At 44.8% G+C, this 16063-nt stretch overlaps 1 protein-coding gene across 4 annotated transcripts in view; it reads left to right on the top strand.

Annotated features, from left to right (window-relative positions):
• KANK1 (KN motif and ankyrin repeat domains 1) overlaps positions 1-16063 on the top strand; it is a 129476-nt gene that overhangs the window by 95163 nt on the left and 18250 nt on the right. For 3 of the 4 annotated variants that reach the window (XM_039566917.1, XM_039566918.1, XM_039566919.1), the window contains one exon: positions 7726-10377. In XM_039566917.1, coding sequence (XP_039422851.1) covers positions 7726-10377 — 2652 coding nt within the window. Of the gene's footprint in view, positions 1-6530; positions 6813-7725; positions 10378-16063 lie in introns of those variants that run through there. The other variant, XM_010392826.4, reaches the window with a different exon arrangement.

Here is a 16063-nt window from a genome sequence, read left to right as displayed (position 1 = left end):
TTGAAAAGGACATTTATTATCAGCCTCAAATAAGGGAGTTGTCAATAATATAAATCAGATTTTGTGAATTTTTAATGGGGGGCATTTTGCAGTCACTCTCAAGATGGTTGTGCTTTTTACTTCCCCAGGAACATATTTCTCATAAAAAAGATTATTTTTTTATTCAGGGTTAATTAATTTGCACACCTTTCTTACAGTATGTATTTTCTAGTTTAAATGAACTTCTGTTTGAGCTGCAAGTTTTCAGTTCAGAGATTCTAGAAGTAAAACTTTTAGACATTAAAAAGACTAGAGAGGGTTAAGAGGTGTGTTTTTGGAAGGTGGTTTTTGCTTTCAGCTCACAGAAATAATTTTTAGCTGTGGTTGTGTGATGCTCAGCTATAACTTCTGTACGTAAGTCTTTCTGTACCATGTGAACGAAAACATTTAATGGTGTAAAAATAGGTAATGTGACCTTGAAAGACCCCGTTCTAACACCAAAAAGGCTATTCACTGCATATATGCTCCTTTGATTAGCTGGCTGGTGAGCATTCTCAGCATTTCCTATGTGATACCAAAATGCTCTGTCATAGCTGGCAAACATGTACCAAAAGGAAGAATAAGAGAAGCTAGAGTCTCTTCTTAACCTCTGCAAGGTTAAGAAATAGTTCTATGGTTGAGGAATTGACCCCTGAGGAGGAGGTGACAGTGAGTGACTAGTGCATCCATCTGATCACAAGTACCAAAGCGAGAGCTGGCCAGTCAGTCTTCCTTCAGTGCAAGGCAAGATCATGGGGGACATCCTCCTGAAAATGATGTACATAAGAAATAAGGAGGTGGTTGTTGGCAGCCAGCATGGCTTCACTAAGGGCACACCATGCCCGACAAATCTGGGGGCCTTCCGTGGTGGGGTTACAGTGGATGGTGGGATGAGGGAAGATTGACCAATGTCATCTACCTGGACTTATGCAAAGTATTTGACACTGTCCCACATGGCATCCTTGTCTCTAAACCAGAGAGACATGGATTTGATGGATGTAAAAAGAATAGGCTGGATGTTTGTGCTCAAAGAGTTTGGGTCAACAGCTCAATGTCCAAATGAAGATCGGTGACTCCCCTCTCAGGGATCAGTATTGGGACTGGTGCTGTTTAATGTCTTTATTGGTGACGTGATCAGTGGTAGCACCCTCAGCACATCTGCGAGTGATACCAAGCCGTATGGTGTGGTCAACACTCCGCAGGGCAGGGATGCCATCCAGAAGGACTGACAGGCTTGAGAGGTGGGCCTGTGTCCTCAAGTTCAGTAAGGCCAGGTGTAAAGTCCTGGGTCAGGGAAATCCCGAGCACAACTACAGGCTGGGCAGAGAATGGACCGAAAGCAGCCTGGGGGAGAAGGACTTGGGGTTGTTTGACAAGAAGCTCTACATAACCCAGAAATGTGTATTTGCAGCCCAGAAAGCCAACTGCACCTTGGGCTGTATCCACAGACACGTGACCAACAGGCCAAGGGAAGTGATTCTCCCCCTTTTCTCCACTCTTGTGAGACCCCACCTGGAATACTGTGTCTCAAGTCTGGATCCCCCAGCATAAGAATGATGTAGACCTGCTGGAGTGAGTTCAGAGGAGGGTCATTATAATGATCAGAAGGCTGGAGCATCTCTGCTATGAAGACAGGCTGAGAAACTGTGAGTTGTTCAGCCTGGAAAAGTGAAGCCTCCAGGGAGACCTTCCAGCAACATTCTTAGTATCTAAGGGGGGCCTGCAAGAAAGCTGGAGAGGCACTTTCTACAAGGGCATGCAGTGATGCTTTTAATGTTATTTGCTTTGTGGCTGTGATTGTTTTGAGTTTTTCTCCTATTTCTGTGATCATCGTATTTCGAGAAAGAGCATGGTATTAAAAGAGCAGATTGATTCTTCAAATTCCTTCTTTTACCAGTGTTGCATGGTAAATGTGCAATCTTAGCCCAGTGCCCTGGTGTTTGTGTTCACAACCCAAGCAAAACATAGCAGCCATCTGAACCATCTCTCTTCATCTGGTGCTGCTTATGTTCATTGATTTAAGGTGCTGTCCTTAATTCACATCTCTGCGGCTTACCAGTGCAAATACCTGAGCTGGAGCATCTACATCGTGAAATAAAACCCTGTTTATTATACAGTGGTGTAGCTTCAGCCCTTCTCTGTTATCATCAGGGAAGTTGCTATCCCCCGTTTTCTGATTACAGCCCCCACCCTAAGCACTGAGTATTTAGATGTCAGATTTAGAAGTCAGCTCTCCAGCTGGGATATTGACACATAAATTTTGAAAAGTAATCTAAAAACCATATATAAATGTTTTCCCAGTTTTCTACTCCTCATTTTTCTTTCAGATTAAATTTGCAGCAAACATTTTACACTGGAGATTTATTTCTTTGGTAAAATGTGCTGTCAGTGCTGCTCTGTAACAGGAGAATCCTCCACACCTGTAAGTGTGGATTTGATAGCAGGGTCTGTTATCCCTCTCTGGCTGGGGTGTTCTGGTTTGGACTGTAATACCCTATACCCTACAGCATCAGGTGCATCAGGAGTTAAATCCCGTTTGCTTGGGGCGTAACTGTAGCTGAGCATGAGCAAAACAGATTACCTTCCTTACAAGGCAGTATTTATTGGTTGTTTCTGCATGGCAGAAAAAGAGAGGAAGGTGTTACCAGCCACATCCACAGTACAGTGTAGCGTTCTGGGCAGTTGTCCCAATTGTGCCATGTTCTTGTACAAGGAGAGCTGGGTCATCCCAGCACGCAGCACTGGGTATGATCATGAGCAGCTTGGTGGCTTGGCTGCTGTGCTGCCATGCCTCTCCTCCTTGCAGAAGATGAGCAGCCAGCTGGGGCACTGTGTACTCCACACCTGTGCTTTAACTGCAAAGGCAAAAATAAAACACTTGATGCTCCTGCTGTGTCTGGAAAAGTACAGAAATTACTTGCTGTTTCTGTAAGTTTTCCCCTCTAGATTTTTGGAATAAAATAAAAATCTTTTAGGTCAACTGCTAGTTTGTTTTTTTTTCCCACTAGCACTTTTGAAAACAGGAGAGAGCTAGACTGAATTGTTTGGGAGCAAGTATTTTCATGGCACCTTCTGTATATTGCTAGCCAAGAGAAAACTGATAAAATGAGGGTGGAAGGTTAAGGTCTATTTTCCAAGAGGTTTTGTTGTGGTTGTTTTAACTTACATTCAAATCCCAACACTTGAAAAGGAGAATGACAGAAAAAATGGCCAAATATTCAGTTCTGCTTTTTTTAAAAAAAAGCGCGTGGCCTCATGAGTTTTGGCTCTTTTCGGAAGGTGAGGCTGATAGTCATTTATATATGCTAAAGAGAAGAAAAAGAACAAAAGTAGTGTTTTGGAGGTGGGAGGAGAAGGGGAAAGCGCACCAATTTTTTCTCTGTTCTAGTAAGGAATCAAAAAGTCATAATTTTTTTTTAATTCCTTTTCCTGCCCCAGAGAACCTTTCAAATTGAAGCTGATCATACAAAAATACTGATTTGACTCCATTTATGCCAACTGTTGCCTTTGTATTTTTTCCTTTGCAGCATTCTTTATGAATTATCTTACGCCACAACTCTGGAAGGAGACTGTTATTCATAACAATATTTCCGTGAAAAAGACTACTTTAGTAGCAGTCAGATCCATGATAAAAATGCGTTAGAGCAGATATCATAACCAGATGTGGAGAGCAGGCCTAACATGGGATGTCTGTATTTTTCAAGGCACCTCAGACTTTCAGTGTTGGAAATACATCTTCAATGGCTTCTCTTTGCCCTTGAATCCTCCAAGGCGCAGCTCTACAGTACAGTTTTTCTGGCTTGCAGAACCAAAACTCAGTGCGTGCACACATTTCCCTTGCTTTTGTCTTCCTGAGAAGTCTTGTAGCACAGAAACTAAATATTCTATTCTTTTCCAGTTCTCCTGGGCTGGAAGCTGCCATGGTTAGTGTGGACTCAGGTAGAGCAGACTCAGTATTTTAATATACTGATGTTCCTGTGTAGTGCATTGGATAGGATATAGTTTAATAGAGGTTGGCAAGACTGGAATGTTTGAGCAGAGCCAGTCCCAGCAGTACAGAAAGTGAGATTTGAGGAGTACATTTTTTAAATGCCACTTGTGTCCTTCCCATGGTTATCCTGCAGCAGGGAGAGGGAAATGAAGTCTTTGTATACTTCTGGAGAAATGCATTAATAATGACAGTACCACAACGAGGGCTTTATTCTTCACAGAATGTTCTACTTCACTGGTACTGGCTTTAAAACATGATGTGTTTGTGTCTCATTGCATTTGGACTTGATGATCTTAAAGGTCTTTTCCAACCTTCCTTTTCTATGAAAACAAGAGTGTCTGCAGCATTTGTACAGACAAAAGTGTATGTGTTTGTGCATCTGCACACATGATTAATATTTGCCTGATACTCTGCAGAGGCTAGGGAATAGTTCTAACTTTAGCAGTGTCCATGATCAACTGGCCAAGGATGAGACAAGGAGCCTAACAAGAGTGTTTGTACAGTGTGGTGTTTGCTGTAATACTTCTCTGTGTGTGGGCATAGGAATCTTTTGCTCACTTGAGGTCTTTGGGCATGGAGGGACACTGCTTCCTCTGAGGTTAAGCTGGGGTACCTGCTGGTGTAGCACTTGGTACTCACCCACCAAAGTTAGGAAGTATCCATGGTTCATCCACCACCTAAGGGCTGAAAAGGAGGGCTGCAGCCTTACCACGTGTTCATTAATTTCATCTTTATTATATATTTTTTTTTCCTTTTGGAACCAACAAAACCATTTTTATTGCTTCAGAACAGCCATCCATTTTGTTTTGTTTCATATTTAACAGGCACACCCATTTTGGCCCTTTCTCCGAGACAACAAAATGCACAAAGGCTTGGCACAGCTCCTGCATGCTGCCTCAGTGTTGTGTTGGTGGTAGTGGATTGAATGCCTCATCCTCATTTGTCTTAATATATCAAGAAGCGTCTCCAGGGATCAACGGACAATACTGGGATTGGGTTGGTGGAATGCCCATTGTGTTGTTTTAAGGAGAAGCAGTAGGCAGTCAGCTCCATGCACCGTCTTGTGCTGCGCCAGATGCAAACTGTGTCCTGGCACTGCTGCCAGCTTCAGCTGAGGACCAAAGAGATTCCACTGTGAAGACACTGAGCTGTCTGCACGTGTTGTGGAGAAGTTTAGTGAGTGATTCAGTGTCAGTGTGGTTGTTTCTTTACTACTATTTATTTTTTATAGGTTTCTGTTGAGCAATCTTAATTCCATGAAGAAGAAAGTACATTAGAGATCCCAGTTTGATTCCCATGACTGAACATGAGATTTGCATGTCTTTTTAGAGGTTTTATGAATATTTTTCCAAAGGTGCATTAATTCTTAAGTCCTAGGCCTTCCAACGAGGAAGAGTCTGTTCTTCCTCCCTCATCCAGCACTTAAGTATTGTGCCCAAGGACAGTTCAGAGAAAATGTTTGACTTCACTGGTGTAGTGATGGGAGAATCAGAGATGTTGCTGGGTAGGAAGACAAGGACCAAGACAAGCAGAGGAAAGGAACTGGGAAAAATGGGACAACAGGTAAAACTAATGGAGCTTGAATTTACATGGGCTGGGTAAAGTGACTAGGACAAAACCTGAGATGAGGGGTGAGAGTATAACCAGGTTTTGGCCGATAATTGGTGGTGCAAGCAAATGGATGTAAGTAGAGAAAATGGCTGAGAAATCCAAAGCATGGGAAGAAGGCAAGAAGAACCCAGAAGGGTACAGGGAATGAGGGACAAGAGAGTGGGGCCAAACCGAGGGTGCAGGCGGGACCAGCCTAGGGTGTGGAGCCGTGGGGTGTGGGGAGTTGTTTGTCTGCAGGGAATGGAGCCAGCATGAGAATCTTCAGGGAGGAAGAGTAATTCAGAGAATATGCTCTCATTCTCTCCTTGGCAGCAGGAGTCCTGGAGATTTTTCCCGTCTGACATTGAGGCAGTCCTACTGGACAGAACTGAGCTGTGTGTCCTTATGTGTCTGAAGTGTTTTTGTATGGATGTATTTTTGCTTCCACTGGTATTTAGATGGCTATTTTGGGTGTATCTGTAAGTAAATACCACACCATACTGACACTCTGGTCTTTCACCAGAAACATGTGGTCTGGGGGGGGGGGGCGTTGTTTGTGTCTGTCGAACCGTCTGTCTACACTGCAGAACCGAGGTACTGAGGTGTTCTGGTCGGTCCCACTGCTGTGGCTCTCACATGTGCGTGCCTGTGTCTGTGCCTCCATTCTATTCTTTTCCCGAACTGGGGATGGTGGGTTCTTCTGAGCAGTGCCCTCCTCCCATCTATTGCTCGGGATGTCCTGTGGCAGCCAAAAGCCTGACGGATCGCCATGAAGGCAGTTACATTGTCTGTAGGCAAAGCTTTTCTTAAGTATGCCAAGGAGACTGGAAAAACAAGAGCTTCCCCCCCCCCCCCCCCGCCGAAAACCTTTTTAGTGCAACATTAAGTCACTTCCTGTAGTTGCAGTAAGTCGAGAGCTTCTTTTTTTTCCCCTCTCTGCCCCCTACCTCCTCCTCCCCTGAGGCTTATACTCCTTTAAGAAGACGCGGCTCCCAAAGCTCTCCCTTCAGAAGCGAAGGGGAGCGCTGACTCCGCGCCCAGGCACGGTAGCAGCCCGCGGAGGGGAGCGCGGGGGCGGCGGCTCTTCCTTATGGGGCGAAGCAGGAGCGAGCTGGAGGGAGGCAGGGCTCCGGCGTGTGACACATGAAGCTGGGACAGCCGTACGTGGCTGGAAAATTTGCAGTGTGGGGGCAGAGACATGTGGCTAACTCAGGTAACCGGAAAGCCGGCTTTTATTCCTCCAGCGCATAACTTGCAATAGTTGTTTTTCCGTTTTTGGTTTGGTTTTTTCTTTTCTTTATTTGTATTTTTACTCCTGCCAAGTATGAGGCCAGGGAGGAGCAGGTTGTATGGCAGTGCTGCATATAAATACGCAGCCTGAGAAAACCCAGCAGATGTATTGAAGTTTTATTTAGATTACTTCGGGAACAGGCGAGTCCTGCATGTGGAGGGCAGGTGGGTGCACCTCTTGTATGACTCTTGTCCCTGAGCAGTGGGGTTCGAGACCCTGCTGGAAGGGACTTAAGCTGCCTGTCGTGGTGGTGGGGGCTTCACGGAGTTTGAAATGAAAGAGGCAGAGGTGCTGGTGGAAGTAATACGAGCTGAGTTGAGAGCACACTTCCAGAGCCATAAAACAGCGCTGCAGAGCTGTGTAAAGTCTAATGGCATCGGTTGCATAAGGACTGGGGTCAGAGTTCCCATCACCTGCTTGAATGCACCCTCTAGACAAGTTGGTCTCCAGATGATTCGTGCGGTACGTTGTAATCCTGTGGTCTTTACATGATAACGTAGCATGTGTGGAAGCTCGGTGAGGCATGGGAAGACTGGAAGGATTTGGGCAAGGACAGCTTTGAGCTACTGTCTGTGCCCCTTCATTAACAGACACTGTCTGTGTGTATGCGTGTGTTCGCGTTTATGTGGGTATGCACTTCTCAGCATTTGAAACCCCACTGATTAACTTTTTAAAAGTTAATCAGGATTTAGTGTTAAGGGTCAGTCAGCGGAAAGTCGGTCTGTTCGCTGAGCTGCAGCAGCAGTTTCTGCCTCCGGCATGCAGTGAGCACCCGTCTTTCTGCACTTGTGAGTGCGTAGTTTACTGAATGCTGATTTTGTTTCTTCTTTTCCAGAAAAAGAGGAAGCTACTATAAATGGAGAAGATGAAAAAGAACGGAGAGACACCTATTTTGTGGAAACACCTTATGGCTACCAGCTAGACTTAGATTTTCTGAAGTACGTGGATGATATACAAAAGGGGAATACCATTAAGAAACTAAATATACGAAAGGGGAGGAAAGCTGTACCAGCCTCAGTGGGTACCAAGAACTCTGGTGGCCGGTGCAGTGGCTGGACCTCCACAGAGTCTCTCTCTTCATCAAACAGTGATGAAAACAAGCAGTCTTCGGCAGCGAGGAGTCAAGTAACCTTGTCCGTCCCTGCAAAACCCTCAGTTTCCTTTGAAGTATCTCCTACCTACTTAACTGTCCCAGAGAATAAACAGCTTCCTCCTCCCTCCCCCCAGCCTCCTCGGCACAACCTCCTTGTAACAAAAACCCTCATGGAAACACGGAGGCGACTGGAGCAGGAGAGGATGATGCAGGTCACACCTGGAGATGTCCGCAGGCCTCGACTTTCCAGCTTTGGAGGTATGGGCTCCACAAGCTCCCTCCCCTCTTTTGTGGGATCCAGTGGGTACAGTCACATGTCTCAGCACCTGCAGAATGGGTATCAGGGGAACGGCGACTATGGCACCTGTTTCAGCTCCTCCTTGGGCAGTTCCATTCGTCACAGCCCCATGAGCTCGGGAATATCCACGCCGGTCACCAATGTGAGCCCGGTGCATCTGCAGCACATTAGGGAGCAAATGGCAGTTGCCCTCAAGCGTCTCAAGGAGCTTGAGGAACAAGTGAAGACTATTCCTGTGCTGCAGGTCAAAATTTCAGTGTTGCAGGAGGAGAAGAGGCACATGATGGCTGAGCTCAAAAACCACAGGAAAGCCACTCAAAACGACACATACGGTTTCAGAAAGCGATCCTACAGTGCAGGAAATGCAGAGCAGTGGGAACACATGTCTCAGGTGAGAAGAGGTGGAGAACTGTATATAGATTGTGAGGAAGAGATGGAGAGTGTGGAACAGAGCTCTCAGAGGATAGAGGAGTTCAGACAGCTGACTGCTGAGATGCAAGCCCTGGAGAAAAAAATCCAAGATAGCAACTATGAAAGTCCAGCAAACCTTCGGGTAAACAGAGAAAGTCTGGCAAAAGAAGCCCGATCTGTTGCTGTGGGTGCTGATGAGAACATGAACGATGTCATTATATACAACAGATCTGCAAGGCAACACAAAGAAGTAGCTGTGGGAACAGAGAAAGAAATGAGGGAGTGTGGAGTTGGGGTGACAGAGGCCATGTTCGGATTGTCTACAGAGGCTGAGAAAGAGATAGAGCTTCAGCAGCAGACCATTGAAGCCCTTAAGGAGAAGATTTACAGACTAGAGGTTCAGTTGAAGGAAACCACCCATGACAGGGAAATGACCAAATTAAAACAGGAGTTGCAGGCAGCTGGGTCTAGAAAAAAGGTGGATAAAGCCATGATGGCTCAGCCCCATGTTGTCAGTAGGATGGTGGAGGCTGTCATACAAACGAGAGACCAAATGGTGGGAGACCACGTGGAGGTTGCTGATTCGTCAGTGGGAAACCATCTGCAGATGAGTAGCATCGGCACCTCCTGCAGACCCGCCACGCGGAGCGCAGCTGCGGGCCCTGAGCTCCTGATGAGCCGATGGCTGGTGAGGGAGAGGGCAGAGGTGCAAGATCAGGGTACAGAGAGGTCCATGGAGCTGCATGATAAGTCAGTGGGCACAGAGACAAGCGTCTGTGAGACAGGTGTCAACACAGAGGAGCTGGCGGAGGTGCCAAGCCCTTGCCAGATGGCACGGGCGGTTGGAGCGGTGAGGTCTGTGGGCTGCGGGGACTGCTCGGTGAACGTGGTGGTTTGTGTGCCCAAGGAACACGTGTCCCGTGAAACAGTCACAGAGGCTGTACCCAGGGCAGAGGCGATGGTGATGGCCATGCCTTCCACAGCTAGCCAGCAAACCAGCACTGCTTTGGAGATGGTGAGCCAGTACACCAGCACAGAGGTGGCCTGCCTGGTGGACTGTGGGACTAACACCACTCTGAGCAGCTGTGATAAGCAGACCAGCACGGACAGTGTGGAGTTGCGGAGTGTGGCTGTAGGGGATGGCCGGGTGAAGGACATACACGTGTCTACTAAGATGCGTTCGGTTGGAGTCGGCACCGTGCTCTCTAGCCACCCTGGCTTTGAAAAGCCTTCTGCAATAAAAACCAAAGACTGTGGCATTGGACAGATAAGTGTTTATGAGAACTACTTGGTTGGTCTGAAAATGAGGAGCATCGCCTGTGGACCCCCTCCATTGCCGGTTGTCCCGACTGGCACCAGGAGCATAGGTGTTGGGGGAGAGTCTGTGTGCGACCCAGTCAGTGGTCAGTTGGAGAGCCCTCTGCCTCCGCCTGAGCTGAGGACAGGCTTGGATCACTACATTGAACGTGTGCAGAAGCTGCTGCAGGAACAGCAGATGCTGCTTGCTGAAAATTACAGTGAATTGGCAGAAGCCTTTGGGGAGCCCCACTCCCAGATTGGATCTCTGAATTCACAGCTCATCAGCACCCTCACCTCCATCAACTCTGTCATGAAATACGCCAGTACGGAGGAGCTGCGGAGCCTGGACCTTCAGAAGCAGTGCATGGAGAGAAGTTCCCCGTCAGGTAAGCCCAGAGTCCGGGCACACGTCTGGTACATGGGCCGGCTCTTCTGCAGGGCTGCAGGTCAGTTGCCTACTAGGCTCTCGCTTAGTCTGGAAGCTGCTGTGTTGTAGCCCTCCCCAAGGAAGCACAGAGCATTGTTGTTGAATGTACCCATTGGGTATTCTGTCCAGCCCATCACTGGTAGCTGAAAAACCACAGGTGGTTTTATCTCTCCCAGTCCAGCAGGCTCTGAAGGTCCTGATGATGATGGTGCCATGGCTCTGACCATGCAAGAAAGGCGTCTAAAATTATGAAGGGTTTAACCACTGTGCAACATGCTGACTTCATTTTATAACTTTAGGAGTATTTGAGGTTAATGCCCATGGGTTTGGAATTTTAAACTTGGCATGCATGTTTTTAAAAACAGCAGTGTCAGATTGGATGGAGCTGAAAGTCACATACAGTGTCTGTATCAAACTGACTTGTTTCCACAGACCTTTCCCTGGATTTCATAGTGTTTCTTCCATTGCCTTTGTTCCTTGTGCTGCTCAGACAGAGACCTGTGGGGTGCTTTCCCCATTCCAGCAGGGCTGATTGCTTTATAATAGGCAACTCCAGAGAGCTTCACAGAAACCACATCTTGGGCTTTCTCTGTTCCAGTAACTGTTTGTCGTAATCCCTAATTACAACCTCGTGTTTGAAAGGCATAATTACTGCTGGAGGTTTTGGTGACACTCAGGAAAGGCAAGAATCAGGATTTAAATACTCCTTGCCTTTTATTTATTAATTTTAAAGTATACACAATTAGTTTGAGGGATTTCTTTATTCCCTGGGGTAGAGTTGATTACTTTTTAATTTTTTTTTTAATGTGTCTGATAGTCTAGTTTAAAACTTAGCCATTTTTTTCTGGTACCTTACTGGTGAATCCAACCACATTACTATTAAATTTATAAATGGTGGCTTCCTGGAAACCAATATGTAATGCCTGGCAGTGGCTGTTAGATACTTCTTTCTTGCTCCTGCCATACAGTGACTGAAAGAAGAGGTTAAGGAGAAGGGAAAAACTGGTGCAAATGCATCTGTATTGTAGATGCTGAATTGGGACAAAAGCCCTGAGTAAGTACTATGTAATGTCAGCAGAATGTCATTGGCTAATCCAGATAACTATATAAAGCTCTTGCAGCTTGCTTACTGTCTTAAAATGTACCTATTTTTTTTTTAAATGCAGCTTGGTAAATCTGATTGTTTTCAGTGTTTATGTGCTAAATAGAATCATCCATTTAATGAGCTGAGGTAAAATGTTTAGGTTCCCATAGTGAAGGAATAAGCAACATTTATGTAGCAGTAAGGAAAATATATGATATTCTGTCTGCATACATGCAATATGGTACTATATAAGCAATGTTTTTATATTTCTGGTATGCACTTTATATTCTAGTCTTCTTACAAGTAGTGATACAATAATAGTAAGGGTATCTAGCAGACATCAAAAGTGTCTGTGAAAACAGTGAACCAGAGTTATCACTAGCTGTAAATCCTTAATTCCTTTCCCAGCTTTTACTGCACAGTATCAAATTTGTAGTCTAGAGGCTTGAAAGTATTTAGACACAGGTGGAGAAATAGATCATATTTACTAAAAATGTTCATACTTGGATTCAGATTTCACATTCCTGATAAAATTATTCTGGAATAATTTTATTTTAGCTTGTAATGCCATTATCTTCAGCTGTGGATGATGAGTGTAAAATTTCTTTATTTTTAGTCCCTGGTGAGAACTACATGCCTGGACTGCATACATAAATCAAGCTATGGGCTATAACAGTTTAGACCCACAGAGAACTGGAGTGGAAAAGAGGTCTTAAGCCTGAAATGTTACCCCATCTCTTCCTATTTATTTTGAAAATACTGCCTTTAATACATTTATCTGCTGGTCCTTCTGCCTGTTCCTGCAGTTTTACAGATCATGTGATACATATTTCTGTAGAAAGATTTTTTGCTGAATGAAGCACTAACTTGAATAATTCTGTAATCACTGAACTAATAAAGCCTTTTTTTTCCCCATGCATCAGTATCTCATGATAGCTTATGAGCTCTTAATAAGTCCTTCCTCACATTTAGTTCTCTTGGATGTAGCTTTTCAGGTGTTGTGTGTGTCAACTCAGCCAGTGCCCCTTTCTCCATGCCTGGAATCTCAGACTGATTTCTGTAAAACCTGTGTAAACACAAAAAGCCTTCAGAGCACTGAGTCTCTATTCCAGTTCAGTTCAAATAAGCATCGAGTTTAAGTTATTGAGAGAAGTGTGACCTCACAAGCCTCATTTTCTTAGAAAAACGGTGAAAATAGAGGCAGAAGCATCTGGTTTCCAATTAGCATCAGTAGCATCATCTTTAATGCTTTATTCAAAGAGCATTCTTAGGAAGCATCTCTTAGAGGCCAGTTTCTTTTAGGGCAAAAATACCTGAGCTGGCTTTGAGGCATGTGGTTTGGGTACCAGTTTGCCATGCTAATGGCTCAGTGTTCTACGCTGCTTCTGAGGTAGCACGTTAGTCAAGTTCTCAGCTTTGCAGATTTTTCTGCCTGTTGTTGCTGGGGAGATGGGGTGTGCTGCAGGGGCCTCTGCCATCTCACCCTCCCTCACACAGCTTATGGCGGGTGATGGAGATGCAGGCAGGAAAGCTGGAGCCCGCTGAGCAGGACAGAGGCTGGCAGTTTTCATCCCTAGACACCTTAGACCTGTCAGATGATCTATGAACCAAGTCTATTAGCACTTGGTATTTTGCTTGCTGTAAAATAATCACCTTCCATTCTGTAACTTGGCAACTCCTATTTACATATGTACTGTCTTTCAGAAGCCCTAGTGACCTGAGGGAATTCAGGCCTACTGGCCAGATGAGAGCATTTCCACTCTGCAAAGTCATGTTAGCTGCCGTTGGCAGCCTGTGTGTCCAGCTTAACCATATGGATGTGGGTCATAAGCCTAGATGCTAATTGATCCATATTCTTAGACCAGACAGCGTATAGGAAGCCTAAAGGGAGATGAGTGCATTAATCTCCTCTGTTTGTTGTACTGTATTTTTAAAGAAGTTTCAGGATGTTAGATTTGAATGCTCGTATGATGTGTTTTGTAAGATACCTGCCAGAAGCCTAAAGTCACTTGTGCGGGTCCTAATTACATGGACTTTTTACAAGTCTTGTAGGTGGATGTCTTTCAGTGGCAGGGAGTTTTTGAGAATGGTATTTAAAAACAACAGATCTGCCATGCCCTAAAAAACTACCTGAGCACATTTGACCTGAAAATGCATGGCTGTTTTGCCTCAGTGATCTTTAGGTATCAGTTTTACAGTTGCTTTTTAGAACAATCCAACTGAGCGTCCCAGTGGAAGTATTACACTAATGAATCATCATGAGGAAGGAGGCAGCTTCTTAAGTTAAAACTTTAGGGAGTGAAAGAAAGTAGGAAGCAAGTAGTGTCAGAAAGTCTTGAGGGTAAGGACATCTTGATGTGCCATCTGGTGGAAAGATCTTCCAAGATTCTAAACTTCTAAGTTTAACCAGAGCTGGGGAAGCAGGCTGAGGGACAATGGAAAGACCGAAAGAATGATGGTGATGTGAGAAGGCCCTGGTTCTCCCAAATCAGTGTGTAGGACTAATGAGGTAGTGTGGACATGGTCATCTTTTCCTGTGTTGTCAGTTATAATGCAGGAAATAGGAGAAAGCCGTTTTTCTTTACAGGTCTTGTGTTTGGCAGCCCTTTCTCTTGAATACTTTGTAGTTTGACAGGTTAGCAACTTCTTTCCTGGCAGCATGGACCACGCCATTGCAGTTGAAGACTTGGGGCTTGCCTGAGGCTCGGAAGCCTGTGCTGATGTGGCACAGGTATGGTGGTGATTGTGTGAAGCTGTGGGTTGCTACAAATTGTGGTGGTTGTACCTATGTCTTAGGCAAGTGGAGGAAGCCCTAAGCTCCAACTCTGCCATGGATGCATGCCTTTATCAGCAGATTAAGCTTCTGTACAGATGTTCCTTCTTGTGTAACAAACAGGATCCATCCATCAGTCTGCTGGGAAGAAGGTGACTGACATATGTGAAGCATTTTCCACATTCTCTGGAAGGTAGTGCATCTGCAGCCATGCAGTTGGTCCCACTTACGTGCCACATGAGTACTGTTTATTTACATGTGTCTGGCTGGTGTTTCAGGGAACACAGTGCCTCCTCTGCATGTTTCATGTGGCAGGTGGTTTCTGCTAGTTGTGACAATATGGAAAGCGCAAATGGGAATGCCATTTAAAAATGGTACTAACCTCTCTATTAGGAGCTAGGGTGTTTAGCAGGGTTTTCTCGGTTTTAAATATCCATCCAGTTATATCAGAAGAAGAGCAGAGACCTGGTCAGTGACTACCCTATAAAGACATTATTTGAATTAAATTCCCTAAACCTCTTCAGAGAAGTTTGATACACCTTCCCTGGTCCTATGTTAGCACAAGCTTTTTACTGTTGTCATTATTAGCATTACAATATTTGCTGGTTTGGTTCTCTGGTAGCACACTACATGCAGTGTTTGAATCTAAAAGCTGCTCTGTCTCCAGGCTTCTGCTTCAGTTAGCAAAGAGCATAATTTGCCACAGTGTAGATTATTTTTCTCTTCAAATTTATTGCTGCTTAGAGAGTGGCAAGCTGCAGCCTGCTAGGCTGTCTGTTAGATAGAGCCCCAGTTCTCTCCCTGTGCTGGGGCACAGGGATAAAATGTTCAGGCACTGAGCTCTGTTTGGAGTTCAGCTCCCATGGTAACAGGCACATCTATGAATACTTAATGGCTAGAGATGCCCATTTTTCCCAAGGAAGTACTGTCATATTTCAGCAACAATAAAGCTTCATCTGAGAAAATCAAATCCTCTGAACGAGAAAGAAAGAAGTTCTCTGAGCTGACCTTCCTGCTGTGCCCAGCATCGTGAGGTACTGTGATCCACCCCTCATCAGGAAAATGAAGGATGGCTCTCACCAAGCTTCACACACAGTTGTCTAGGAAAAGAGAGTGTTTCATAAATAAGATGATTAGCTGACTCAAAGATGTGTGATCTTTTCTGGTCAGTCATGTTTAAGGAAAGGAATTGGTTTTAATTTCCAGTTTCAACAAACTGGACTCACAATCCAATTTGGGGATAGAAAGCAGCTTCTCAGCACAGAGAAAACAGCTAAAGAGAGAGTGAAAATGAGATTGTTTTTGTAGTCCTCTTACTACAGCCCTCATCCTATTAGAAGGAGTGTTTTGCCTGGAGCTGAATGGTAGTTCAACGTCTACCTATGCCTGGGCCCCAAGAGAATCTGCCTTCTGTCAGTGTATTGTATAAAAAGCCCACATGTGGCAATTTTTTGTTTTGAACTTTTCAATTCACTGACTTTTAACCTGGAATGGCTCAAAAGTACCTTTTAAAATGCAACTACGCTCTAGTCTTCTGAAGGTACTGAATTTATCGGTTGGGTGGGTTACTATCAATCTTCGTAAATGTTTAAACATAACATGTTTGCTCATCACTGCCTTTTTATTTACCTTAGGAAAATGGGTTTTTTTCTTCCAACAGTTCTGAAAAATAGACCAAATTGAAAGCGGATTAAAATTATTTGTATTAAAAAAATAACTTTTTAGGCATGAAGATTTAAAACCACTGGAGGAGACTTTGAGTGCTTCAGTCAAAATAATTTTGTAATG

This window comes from Corvus cornix, chromosome Z (genome assembly GCF_000738735.6).
Source record: "Corvus cornix cornix isolate S_Up_H32 chromosome Z, ASM73873v5, whole genome shotgun sequence".
In the NCBI taxonomy this organism is placed as follows: Eukaryota; Metazoa; Chordata; class Aves; order Passeriformes; family Corvidae; genus Corvus; species Corvus cornix.
This window is presented reverse-complemented; position numbering and strand designations above follow the sequence as displayed.